This window comes from Diceros bicornis, chromosome 20, assembly GCF_020826845.1.
Source record: "Diceros bicornis minor isolate mBicDic1 chromosome 20, mDicBic1.mat.cur, whole genome shotgun sequence".
NCBI lineage: Eukaryota > Metazoa > Chordata > Mammalia > Perissodactyla > Rhinocerotidae > Diceros > Diceros bicornis.
Window position 1 is genome coordinate 22,578,977 of NC_080759.1, and position 13,714 is coordinate 22,592,690.

Sequence of the window (13,714 nt, forward strand, 5' to 3'; positions counted from 1 at the left end):
AATCAATTGTATTTCATCTGGATGTATGTGTCTGTGCTATAGAAATTAATAATTTTATATAGTTGGAGTCATAGCAAATGTAAGCCTTTTCTGTGTTGTAGCCCAGGTTTTTAAATTGTAATTTTAAATGGTTGAAGCTTATTTCTCTGAGTTAAGGCCTAAAGTCATTGTGTTTATACCACAGGATCATTCCCTAATGGAATGGTGGAATTCAGATGGTTTTAAATCTTTTGGTATTATACTTAAGTCTGCAAAGACATCTTTAAACATTTAATTTATTTTTCTTTTGGATTTTTTTGATGATAAATTTCAAAGAATAGGTTACTGGATCAAATTTTCAGTGGTTCTTATAGTGTCTGTCAAATGGTTTCCAGAACATCGGTACTAATTTATTCCATGAACAGCCATAGGAGAAACTAGTTTCATCAAACTCTCCCAAACATTGGGTATCATTTAATTTATGGATGTTCTAATAGATGTTAAACATAATTTAACAATAGTACCTTGTTGTGATTTTAATTCGCATTTATTTGATTAAAAGTGAGCTTGAACAGTTTTTCATGTTTAATCATTCCTCTTTTTAATTGGGCTTTCATGCCCTTTAAAATTTTAAATTATGTCTGTAAGGTAGATTAATATTAATTTCTGAGTGAAGAATTAGATTTATTGTTTGTGTCTCCAGAGAACAGAGGTAAACCAATGGATAAAAATTACCACACGTAGATTTCAACTCAATAGAAGGAAGAAATATTCCAGTAACCAGAGCTGTCCATCTTTGGAGCAGAAGGTAGACTGTTTTTCAAAATGCCACAGAATAGCATTTCTTACTGAGAAAAAGATTATATTGATAATTTACTTGCTAAGTATTTTACTATACGGTAATAGTTCCACCTTCTTCCAAAATTTTAAAAAAGGAACACATGTTTTTATACTTAAAAATGCTTATTCTTACAAGTGCTAAAGGGAAACAATTCCTCAGGCATATTTTCCTTCATGAATATTTTTCTCACATTCTCATTTCTTCATCTTTCTTTGAGCTTTTAAAAAAAATTATACATAATAGACAATAAAATATTCTTTTGCAAACATGTGATGTGTTATATTTTTTATGTTACTAACCACAGTATTGCTTAAAAAAATAAAAACTTTAGGGTCAGGTTTATATGTAAATAAAATGGAAAGGAAGAATGTGCAAAACAAAGGCTGTGTTATTTCATGTTGCTCTACTGAAAGATATTATAAGGGATTGGGATGAGAGTGTTAGTATGCATTCATTTTTTTAAATAATTTTCAGAAGTATGAATGCAAACTGATACAAGAACCTTTTAAAAAAAAGTTGAAAATTACATTTGAGGCTTGGAGTTGTATGATTATTGAGCTAATTAACTTTGATGATTTGCACTTGACAACTAAAACTATTAGTTGAAGTCTTCACAGGGACAGTAACTACCAGTCAGGTAGTTACTGGTTGCAGCTCAGGCATCTAAAGACAATAAAGGAGAGAGAAAGAGGGCCAAGTAAAGTCTAACTATAATGAAAGGAAAATAATTATAAACATTTAAGCTTAGTATTGTCTTCTGAAAAAGAGAAGTACAAAATTGAAGAGAAAGGAAAATTGATGGTGCAGCCCCGTGCATGGATTTATAAAGAATAAATGTTGTCAGCTCTCATAATTCATTTCTTGGGGAAACTGCTAGGATCTGGGGAAGTAATGGGAAACAGGTCTATCTGCCTTGATTTCATGCGTTTGCCTCATATCTTTACTTTTCCTTTTGAATCTGTCTGGCATGCTTAGAAAACAGCAAACTGTGGGTGGAGGAGGCAGAGAACAGGATCTCGACTGTATTCTCGCCATCAAAACTACTTGCTAAGCGCATATCAGCATAAGGCTGGGTTATAGAAAGATGGGTGTGTGACTATATCCTGAGAGGGGTTCAACAGCTTCAGTTCCTACTTCTTTCTGATCATTATTGATTAGCATGGGATTTTTTATAGAGCATCTCTTTCTTCTTTTGCTTCCTCCATAAGGTTTCCATAGTCTAACAACTTGCAATCCACAAAGATTTCGGGCTAACACATTCAAACTCATCTTAATTTGTAACCCACACAAACAAGGAAATGTTTTGAAAGTCTCATTTCAGATTTAGAATAATATTTGGGGGGAAAAAGCTACTTTTCTCCCCTGCCCCCTCTCTGGGTGCTTTTCTATTTTGAAAGAAATATTACATATATCAGACTTTATGTTGGCAAAGTGTCTTATGCGCTAACCTGTGACTAAGCTAACGAAATGATTTCTGAAATAGAAAAAAACATCACTGTAGTCCATTGTAGATAACATACCCAAAAATGTCCTTTTCTGGGCAGAGAGGAGTCATATATTATAAATCCCATGGTCAAGAATGAAGTTCTCTTAGTTTTTTCTTGCCCACAGTGACATCTTCAAGTCTTGAATTCTCTACATCTGCTTCAGGCAACCATTAAACCATGCTTTTTGGGAATAATAGATTTAGGCTTCTTAAGACTATTTGGTTTTAAGGAATTTAATCACATGATGGTAACTCAGAATACCAAAAGTACTGTAGTGTTATTAATTAAAATGTGTGAACTTCCTAAGAGTAGCAACTGGGTCACACATCTTTACGGACTTCACACAATGTCTTTAATTTTGTAATTTGTCTTTATTTTTGAAATGAACACTGGAATAAGAATCAAGAGACCTAGATTCTAGCTTCAGACCTGCCACAGATAAATGTGACATAATTTTTCTATTCCTCAATTTCTTAATTTGGAAAATTTGATGTTTATTATATGCTAAGATCTCTTTTAATACTAAAATTCAATATGAATTTTAAGCTGAATCCCTTCATTTTATATCACAATCCTCCAAATATTTAAAAGATATGCAGTGTATACTTTGTTTTCTAACCATCAGTTTCTACAAGTTTTGTGGGGAGAGGGACGGATGGAAGGGGATTGTTTCCAGACCTGTCTCCTTTAGATAATCTTTTACTGGCACATCCTAGTTTAGCATGTTCTTTTGTAACATGTGATGCTTAGAGCAATGGAATACTCTAGCTGCTCTCTGACCAGGGCAGAATGTAATAGGACTTTTATGAGAAATACGCTAGACTTGCACTAATGCAGTTCAACATGTCTTAAGGGGTTTTAGCACTCACATTATACCCGCTGCTTACCACTATATTTTCAATTATCTAAAACCCTCAGCCCTTTTATTCTTCTTAAGTCTTGCTGCTTCTACAGCTTTAATATGTGCCCTTGAATAAGGAGATGTATGGACCTGCCAGTAAAGGCCTCCCACCTTCCTCATAAAATAGAAAGAAACTGGAAAAGAAAGAGAAAAAGACTTCCCTCCAGGACAGAAAGAGCCCAGAGAGGAATGCTAACATGCAAAAATATGAGCATTGCAAGGTATTTTTCTTTACCACTGCATTCTCAGCACCAAGAACAACGCCTGGGACAAAAGACGTGTCCCCAAAATATTTGTTGAGTGAGTAAAGAGCTTGGAAACCATACTCTGAGGGTCCTTTCCATCCTAGGCCCTGCCAATTGTTTATAGAGAGCATCTAGTGATAGAAGAGTCTCCTGCAGCCCTGTGCAGATCCAGAATAAGGTGATACTAGACACATACCTCCTCGTTCCAGGCAAATCTTTGGAAAATAAGATGATGTTACATCACTGGGTTTAAGTTCAATATTTGATTGTGAATAGAGCTATTAAATAAGAAGCTATATAATAAAACAAATTAAAATTTTCTGTTCCAAAATTAGGACCCATAGAAATAAACTAACGATAGAGGATATAAAAGAGAATATGGGAGTCTGATCTTCAGGATACAGGTTGAGTCAAGGTTTCTTTTTCTACCGTCATTTCCTGTCAACCGGGTGCAAAGCTCTCCTGGAAGTTAATGAGAATACTAGACATAGGGAGACCTCAAAAAGTGCACAAATCAGCCTGAATCATTCCTGTACTGCACAGCCCTTCTGAGAAAGAATGACCTTCACGTTCTGTTATTCTGACTAACGCTGCTCATAAACCAAAACTGCCTGGAAACTTAATGGGTCCTGTAAAATATCTGACTCTTGGAAGTGATCACTCTTACATGGTTGTAAGTAAGCCTATATCAATATAAGCGAACAATGCTAAAAATAAAAAAACCCCACAAAAATAAAAAGAAATAATTTTCTTTCAATTACATCCAAACTTTACCTAAATAAGAAGCAAGCGGTTCATTCCTTTTGGTAGACTCAACATTAAAGGTCGTGTTTTGGGGGATTATGATTTGATTAGCCTTCTGCATGACGACTGTTCCATTCCAATCATAGGCTCCTACTGCTCCAAGCATGACCCAATCCTTACATCCAAATAGAGAAAACAATATTTAACAAAAATAGTAAGAGCAAACACTTACATAGCATTAACAATGTGATAGGTACTATTCAAAGCGCTTTACATATATTAACTCATATAATCCTCACAATAACCCTTTGGGCTAGATGCCATTATTATCATCCCCTTTGTACAGAAGAGGAAACTGAGGCAGAGTAAATAACTTGCCCTAGGTTATACAGTAAAATTGCACACTGAAATGTCAATATTCCTTTGCAAGGATTATGATGCTTTTTCTTCCGTCAACTATAAATGATATATTTTCTAAACTTGTCTTTCTGCTTTATTCTGGGTACCAAGAATGCTAGGTCTTGAACACGGAATTTTAGTAGGATCCTTGAATATCCTGACACTGAGAAATAGATATATTCCATAGCATTAGCAAATATTTTAAATTAAGTATATCATTTAGCCAGATAGATAATTACAGAAGGCAAACTTCAAACCGCCCGATTCACAATTATTAGTAGAATGTAGTCAACTGTATGAAATAACATGTTTTCCTAATAAGAAGCTTGTGAACTGCGATTTTCTTACTTGGATTAGAAACATCTTCATGGTTTGAATAACTGCTCAAGCCATAAACTGCTAGTTGCATTTATAATACTGATTCCTGGGTGCTGGTTTGGGGAGAATAAACCTCAAAAAAAAGGTATTTCAGGGATAATTCGGCACAGGTGTGTGGTGATGGGTTGTAATTAGTATTTGGGTGGTGAACATGATGTAATCTATGCAGAAATACAAGTATGATGTACACCTGAAATTTATATAATGTTATAAACCAATGTCACTGCAATAAACAAAAAATTAAAAAAAAAAAAAAAGGTATTTCATTGTCTACCTAGTAGTCAATGTACCTGTGAATAATGAGCGCTGAAGCCGGTCTGAGACATTTCCATTTCAAATGAAGCTGCCGACTGGTCCACTGTGGCTGTAACAGAGAAATAAACGTCTTTTAGCATACTGCTGATTTGCAGGAGACAGACACCTGGTACAGTCTGTGGTCTTGACCAACCAGAACTTCTAACATCTTTAGGGCATTTTCAGCCACATATTTCTCAACCCCAAATTCCTAGGTAGGGCTGAGGAGACGACAGAGAAGGTTAGTGGAAGGGCTGTCTCAGATTCTTGACCCTTAGCTTCCCCACCCTTGCTGGAAGAGCCAGAAAATCTCCACTCCTGCGTCTGTTCTTATACTCCAGCGTGCTCGTGGATCCTAGGGGGCTGTGGATCCATGTGGTTGAAGTTGAAAGTTCTGTAGTTGGAAACCTCTGTCTCATCCTTACGCCCTGAGAATCTTGCTGACACATTCCCTGATACGTTACAGGGCTGAAAAAGAGTCATTCGCATATTTAAAGAGGTTTCTCCACTCTGCCAGCCCCACCCTTATATCTGGCTGTAGATCCTCTCAGAATTCCATTGTTGTTACAGGGTGTAGGGATTCTGGGGTTTTGCTCTAATTTCTGGCTGTGGGTGTCACTCACAGATCAGGAGGGGACTTTTGGACAGAGATCCAGGCCACATGCCATTCAATCACATATTTTTTTAAGACTCTGTACCCATTTCGAAGCTCTTCACTGAAATGTGGAGATAATCCAGAGCATTCTATGGAAACATGCTACTCTCAAAACATTCACCAAACCAGAGCCACAACCTCCTGAGGGGATTGAGGGAATGTTGATTTATTTGTCTTCAGTAGGGAGTTACTGATTTATTTGGCCTGCAAATAAGTTAAAAATAGCACATAATTTTAAGAAACTCAGTCTGCCCTTTCATTGAGGCATGAGAATAATTAAATCTGTGAAATCAAACTTATTTACTGGAATAAATTTGTTAACAAATACATCAGTGATTGCCTTTTTATAGGACTAGATTAAGTGGGGCAATCCATCAAGAATTCAAATATATCATCTTAAACTCACATGCGATTGCCCTCTAATTTAAACGACTGAGATGCACTTTAATTTAAACCTTTCTTTTAAGTCCACAATGCTTTAAGGTGCTTTCTCATGTGTCTTTGCAAGATTTGTTATCAGAATGCAGCAGCAAAGACCTGCCTATTTCCAATACCTTCAGCTGCTGCTGGTCTGCTTAGAGCTGACAACAGAGAGAAGGAAGATGTGACATTCCGCCTGCTGAATTGGCATCAGGTTACAGTGCACTGTACATCCCTGAACTTCTTGCTGTTGACTCCCCCCTGGACTGTTCATGACTACTGAGACAACCACTCTGATCACTGTGCAGTCTCTGATCAGGAATTTCAGCGTTTCTCCCAGTGCTTGATAGGAAAGAGAGACATTAGACCATTTTCTAACTTTATTGAGCAAGTTGCTGGCACGCTCACCTCAGTAGGTGGCACTGCCCTTCGGCAGCAAGAATTTCATAATTGCTGCTATTTACTGTCTAAAGATAAATGTTGATAGGAAACGGGGCTTTTCCAAGTAACAAGGAAATGAAGCCCCTTCTGATCTCATTATGAAAAAAATCAGAAATCGGCTAGTCAAAACACTGCTTTCGGTTAGCCCTGAAAGTGCAGCAACAAAGATGTGGGAGACATTTTTAATCAGGAGAGTTCCTTATCAAAGAATTTCATTTTTAAATATGGAGACTTCCTGAACTGTTTGGGCCCTCCAACACGTAACCTTTAACTCATGGTGTGGTTAGGTTAGAAACCATCTGAAAATGTCACTTAAGGCAAACTGATCTCCCCTTCCCCCAAAAGCTGATATAGGCTTCATTTCTACAAGTTTTAGGTTACATTTACTTGCTTAAGATGAGATTTAGAAATGAGACCGTATTGTGTTTAACTATCGAATGCAACTAAGTAATTTTTCTTTTAAATGATCTTTACAGATTGTTTCTATCATATCTTGCCCCATGTTATTAAAAATTAAAAGTGCACAATGACTTGGAAAACCTAATGCATTTCCTGAAGACCAGCTAAGTTCATGATCTGGCCTATTAGTAAGTGATACTGGGATAGCTTTTGGGAGACCAAAGCCACTTAAAAGTGACTTGTACACAGAACATAGAAGAGCCAAGTTCTTCAGAAGCAGCTGCAACTTCAGACTGATAAATAATTCAAGTGTTCTGTTTCTAAAGGCACAGTGGAAAAGGAGCCAGGGCAAAAGGGAACTAGAGAAATTCAGTCTGGATGGGCTGTAGGTCCCCATCATCTCTAAATCAAACTTCCTACTTACTGTTGTGGTGCAGTCATGAAATCAATAGGGTGAGTTACAACCAGCATTATTTTTTTCTTTTTTTGGTGAGCAAGATTGGCCCTGAGCTAACATCTGTGCCAATCTTCCTCTATTTTGTATGTGGGATGCTGCTACAGCATGGCTTGATGAGCAGTGTGTAAGGATCTGAACCCGCAAACCCTGGGCTGCCAAAGTGGAGCATACGAACTTAACCACTATCTACCAGGCTGGCCCAGCATTTTTTTTAATTGAAAGAAAATAGAGTAGAACGGAAGAGATGAGAAACTATCAGAGTGCATTGCATATAATAAGGGTTATTTTTGGAAATTTTGTTTTATTTTTATAGGTATACATGTGTGTGCACTGGGTCATGTAGGGCCAGAAAAATTTTCACTTCTTCGCTTCTAGGTTTGTTGGCTGGTCTAATAATCAAATCAATGTAAGACAGATTGACAGGAGAAAAACAAATTTAATTTCATATGTATGGGAGCCCCAAAGATATGAGTCTCAAGGGTGAGTCGGGCAGTTAAGACTTTATGCCATCCTGAACTAAGGAACGGGATAGAGGCCTGGGGCTTCAAAGGGGAGGAGGGCAACTCATAGGATGATAAGAAGAGCAGATGTCTGGTAATTAGAAGTTTGCCCTGCCATGCAGATAGGTCTTTCAGATTAAAAAGTTATTGCTGTAATAGCTCTTTTTCTGGTACCAGCTCCCTATCTAAATTCTTTTGTGTGGCTAAGGGAGAGGTAAAAGTTTTTTCTGAGTCTTCTGGGTGTTGATTGCCTTTGGCTCAAAATAATCCACATGCCAAAGTGGCATATTTTGGGGTGGCGTATTCTGTTCCCCTTCAGTCACAAAGAAAAATGTATTTATTATCATGGGTCACTGCCAAAAAAAGTTTGAAAGCCATTACTCTAAATCATTTTCTTTCCTTTCTATACATTTTATTATTATTTTTTTAATTTTTATTTATTTATTTATTTCCCCCCCAGAGCCCCAGTAGATATTGTATGTCATAGCTGCACATCCTTCTAGTTGCTGTATGTGGGACGTGGCCTCAGCATGGCCGGAGAAGCGGTGTGTCAGTGCGCGCCCGGGATCCGAACCCGGGCCGCCAGCAGCGGAGTGCGCGCACTCAACCGCTAAGCCACGGGGCCGGCCCTCTATACATTTTAATATTCTCTGTCTGTCAGTCACTTTTCTGCATTCTCCTGGTCATTTGATGCTCAATCAAAAGTGTCCACCTTTTTTCCGTTATGTCTCTTTCCTATCTTTTCTTTCTGTTTCCCATTATCAGGTCATATTAGGGAGACAGGTGCTTTTAAATTTCTATGATTAAGATGCAAAAACAATAGTCCTTCAATGTGTCCTCACAAAGACACAGTCAGTTGGATTTGGATGGAGCATAAGAGGAGAACTCTCTGGTGGTTTCTCATCCTAGGTTGAGAGAAAAGACATGTTCTCTGAGTCTCCAGATTATCAGAAAACATGAAGAAAGAGACTTTTTCAGTTTGCCTGGCATGACAATTCCAAATACTTCTTTTTTATCAGGAAAGATCTAGTTCCAAAGTAATCTGTTACTTGACATCTTCTACCTAAGGTAGAGGAGACAAGGCTATGACTCATTATCCCCAGTAGCCAGTTGCCACTGAAAAATCAGAGAAAACATCTACAAAGAAGTAATACGACTTAGACAAATATAGTGAATCAATGTTTTGCTGCCATGGGACTTGAGGCAGTTTCATGAAGATCTTTAAAATGGGCAAAGAGCAAAATAGGAGAAAATAAATGAACAAAGAAGTTATTGTGTACAAACAGTCCCACAGAAGCCCCAAATGAAACAAACAAATAAGAAAAGCAAAACTTGAGCTAGTGTCTCCATTTTCTAAACCTGGTCACAGAAAAGGAATAAAACACATGGGCACATTTTTGTTCGTGCATGTCTATATTGACCGTTGTCTTCATCCAGCTCTCACATTAGCACTGCCATGTCCTTCCAAAGTGAGCTTGCAGCAGACACAGTGCTATGTGAAATAGCCATCTCAATGACAGATTTATATAAAAGGGCATTGTTCCATGCTGGCTATTGTACACAGTAAAAATGCATTAGCCATGTGGTAGGAATAAATACCAAAAACCCATCACATTGAGTTTGAATTGTTGAGAGAACATGCAGGATTACGAGAAATAGTCATACCTTCCAGGGCAAATATTCTTTCTCCCAGAGCTTCAACAATAGTGACTAGAGCTAATTCATCAGAGACGTTGAAGAAATGCTTTTCAGTGGGTTCACTTGCAATTGATTTTATTTCCTCCACGAATTTTTCAGTGCTTAAGTTTCCTCGGTTATAGCTGCCAAGAATCTAAGACACAATAAAAATGGCAAGAATATATTTTAAATTCTGTGTTCAATAAGGATCTCAAGCATTTTGTCAATAAACAAGAGCATGTATAGTACCTCAGCACAATGCAATTTTTATGTATTTCCACATTCTTGGAAGAGTAATTTTCAGAATATGTAGATTCCCTAATATTAACTGTTACATACTGTAATTGGTGTAGGAAAATATAAAAGGCAACTTGTATGTTTGTGAAAGTTTCTTCTCTTGCATTCCTGTCTCTCTCTTTATTAACAGCTGTATCTTTAAAATCTGACAGTTCGAGAGTCATGTTATAGTTTCTGAATGTCTCTGATATTATTCCAGCTGGTGACATCACCATTTGCTGTCAAAAGCAATTAGCAAGTGAGTTGCTTGATCTTGAATAAGCTGTTCTTCCTGAAAATCTTACCAAGGGGCAGTCCAACACATACATATTTTTAAACAGATATTGGACTAACTAGTAATCTAACTTGGCAATCTGGAAAATAAATAATTGGGACATTCTTTTTTGAAACCAAGTGCTCAAAACAGAGGCATTCTTTTTTATAGAGAGGTAAGAGAGGCAGGAATTATCTGTTATAGTTAACTATAATTATTTAGATGCCCTACCAGGTTTTCTCGAACATTTAGTTTATTTTTTAAAGGTTTATTGAGATATAATTTATATGTAGTAAAATTCACCCTTTTTAGATATACAATTCTATGAATTTTGACAAACCTATACAGTTGTGTCACTACCATATTAAGCGTAGAATATTTCCATCCCCCCAAAAAGTTCTCTCTTACCCCTTTGTAGTCAATCTCCTCCTTCCCTAACCCCTCACAAACACTGATCTATTTTCTGTCCTTATAGCGTTGCTTTTTCCAGAATGTCCTATTTAAGGAATCATATAGTATGTAGCCTTTTGTGTCTGGCTTCTTTCACTTTGCATAATGCTTCTGAGAGTTATCCATGTTGCCTCATGTATCAGAAGCTCAGTCCTTTTTATTGCTGAGTAAGACTCCATTGTGTAGATGCACCACAATTTATTGTTGAGGACATTTGGGTTGTTTTCTGCTTCAAGTGATTACGAGTAAAGCTACTATAAATATTTGCACATAGGTTTTTCTGTGGACATATTTTCTTTTCTCTTGAGTAAAATCCTAGGAGTGAGAGTGGTGGGTTCTATAGTAAGTGTATGTTTAACTTTATAAGAAACTGCTAAACTGTTTTCCAGGGTGACTGTTCCATTCTGCCATTTGACCATTCCCACCAGCAATGTATGAGATCCAGCTGCTTTGCATCCTTGTCAACACTTGGTATTATCAGTTATTTTCTTTGCTTGTCTCAGTTTTAGCAATGCTATTTGTGTGCAATGGGCTCTGATTTAATTTACATTTCCATAATCACAAATGATATTGAGACCCTTTTATGGGCATATTTGCTATAGAATTTCTTCTTTGGTGTGGTGTCTGTTCAAATCTCTTGCCAATTAAAAAAAATGGATTGTTTATTTTCTGGTTATTGAGTTGTGAGATTTTGTATATATTCCAGATACACGTCCTTTATGTGTTTTGCAAATATTTTCTCCCAGTCTGTGGGTTGTCTTTTCTTTTTCTTTTTTTGCTGGGGAAGATTTGCCCTGAGGTAAGATCTGTTGCCAATCTTCCTCTTTTTTTTCTGATGTGAGCCACCACGACAGCATGGCCACTGACAGACGAGTGGTGTGGTTCCACACCCAGGAACCGAACCTGGGCTGCCGAAGTGGAGCATGCTGAACTTTTAACCACTTGGCCATCGGGGCTGACCCATCTTTTTCTTAGCAGTATCATTTGAAGAGTAGTTTTTAGTTTTGATGAAGTACTAAGTACTTAAGTATTAGTATTAAGTAACTAATCATTTTTTCTTTTATGGTTTGTACTTTCTCTGCCTAAAAATTTAGTTTTTAAAGTGAGCATTTCTTAAAATTTAGTTTTTAATATGAAAATGTACAAGTTAAATGAAAACAATCTTTTAAAAATAATATGTGAATTAAAAATGCAAAAAATAGTAAAAAAACCCTCAACATGAAGATAGGACCTAATTCTATTTTTTTATTGTATAAAAAATGGCATTAGGGGCCAGCCCAGTGGCGCAAGCAGTTAAGTGCGTGTGCTCCGCTGCGGCAGCCCAGGGTTTGCCGGTTCGGATCCTGGGCGCGCACCGATGCACTGCTTGGCAAGCTACGCTGTGGCGGTATCCCATATAAAGTGGAGGAAGATGGGCACGGATGTTAGCCCAAGGCCAGTCTTCCTCAGCAAAAAGAGGAGGATTGGCAGATGTTAGCACAGGGCTGATCTCCTCACACACACACACAAAAAAATGAAATTAATAAAATGGCATTATGAACATTAAGAAAAAATGGGAAGAATTTTTAAGGAAAAAATTGGAAAAATTTGTACCATAATTTATTATTTTTTTATTTCTGTTTATTAGATTAGGTGCTGCCCCTTTATTTTTGCTTAAATGTGTTTTTATAAGTTTTTTTTTTATAATGAAAACATCACTTTTGTAATAAGATACAAAAGTTTAGTTTATACCTCATTACAAGTGTTACCTAAAGATGCAGTCTATACAGAAGTTGAAATATAATGATGTACACCTGAAATTTATATAATGTTATAAACCAATGTGACCTCACTGAAAAAAAGAAGATTTTACCTTGGTTTTTACATTTTTTTGTTAGTATTTATGGCACCTTTATTATAATAACCCAAACTAGAAACAACTCAAATGTCCATAAACAGTAGAGTATAGAACAAATTGTGGTAGTCATACAACGGATATTAATAAAAAAATAATGAATCACCAATACACAAAATATCATGGATAATCATTATGTTGAGTGAAAAGCTAAACACAAAAGAGAATATTTATATAAAATAGAATAGGCAACCTAAGTTATGGGGATATGTCTAATCAGCGGTTGCTATAGAAGGTGGGTATTAAAAGCCCAAGGGAACTTTCCAAGGGTAATGGAAATGTTTTACATCTTGATGGGGGTGGCAGTGATGTGGGAGCATACAATTGTCAAAACTGATCAGATTGTTCACTTTGTACGCACACAGTTTTCACATTGAAACCTTGCGTTTCACTGTATGTGTTACCTCAATTTTAAAAAATGGAACGAACTAGAATGCCATGCAACAATATGGATGAATCTTAACACTATAATATTAAGTTTTAAAAGTTTCAAAATATTATACACAGCATGACACCCTTTTTATAAAGTTAAAAACAAGAAACCTTTTTAAAATTTATTTTTTTCAGACACGTATAGATACCAAAAGATTATTTAGAACAGGAGAGCAAGAGATGATGAGTATAGGATTTAGGCAGAAGATTATGAGGTGGAGGAAGGCAGGTGGTGAATGTGATCAGATGTAAGTTGTCAGAGGATTGAGCTAGCTCTTGTTTTGGGTGGTACCTCCATGGATGCTTATAATGTCATTAAAAAATGCAGGTACAATTCTAAACACAGAAACAAATAAAGTGGACCACGCTTCAATAAATGATGAGAATGTCTCCTGAACCACGGATCATGATTGATTCAGTTCTGTGCTCCTGGAATTCAAAAAGCAAATGTAAGACCCTGAACTCTGTGCTGTTACTTGATTTTTTTAGAATATCCGACGCCTTAGGGAGAAGGAGAATCATGACCTCCAGTTACCACGAAGATACCAGAATTTTCTAGCTTCAATTTCCA

General features: G+C 36.7%; 1 protein-coding gene across 1 annotated transcript in view; it reads right to left on the bottom strand.

The window, feature by feature from the left end:
- Positions 1–13,714, bottom strand: part of ITGA1 (integrin subunit alpha 1) — a 101,613-nt gene that overhangs the window by 42,818 nt on the left and 45,081 nt on the right. Inside the window, exons 9-11 of the mRNA XM_058563453.1 lie at positions 9,806–9,971; positions 5,265–5,338; positions 4,228–4,372 (exon numbers count right to left, since the gene is read on the bottom strand). Coding sequence (XP_058419436.1) covers positions 4,228–4,372; positions 5,265–5,338; positions 9,806–9,971 — 385 coding nt within the window. The remainder of the gene's footprint in view (positions 1–4,227; positions 4,373–5,264; positions 5,339–9,805; positions 9,972–13,714) is intronic.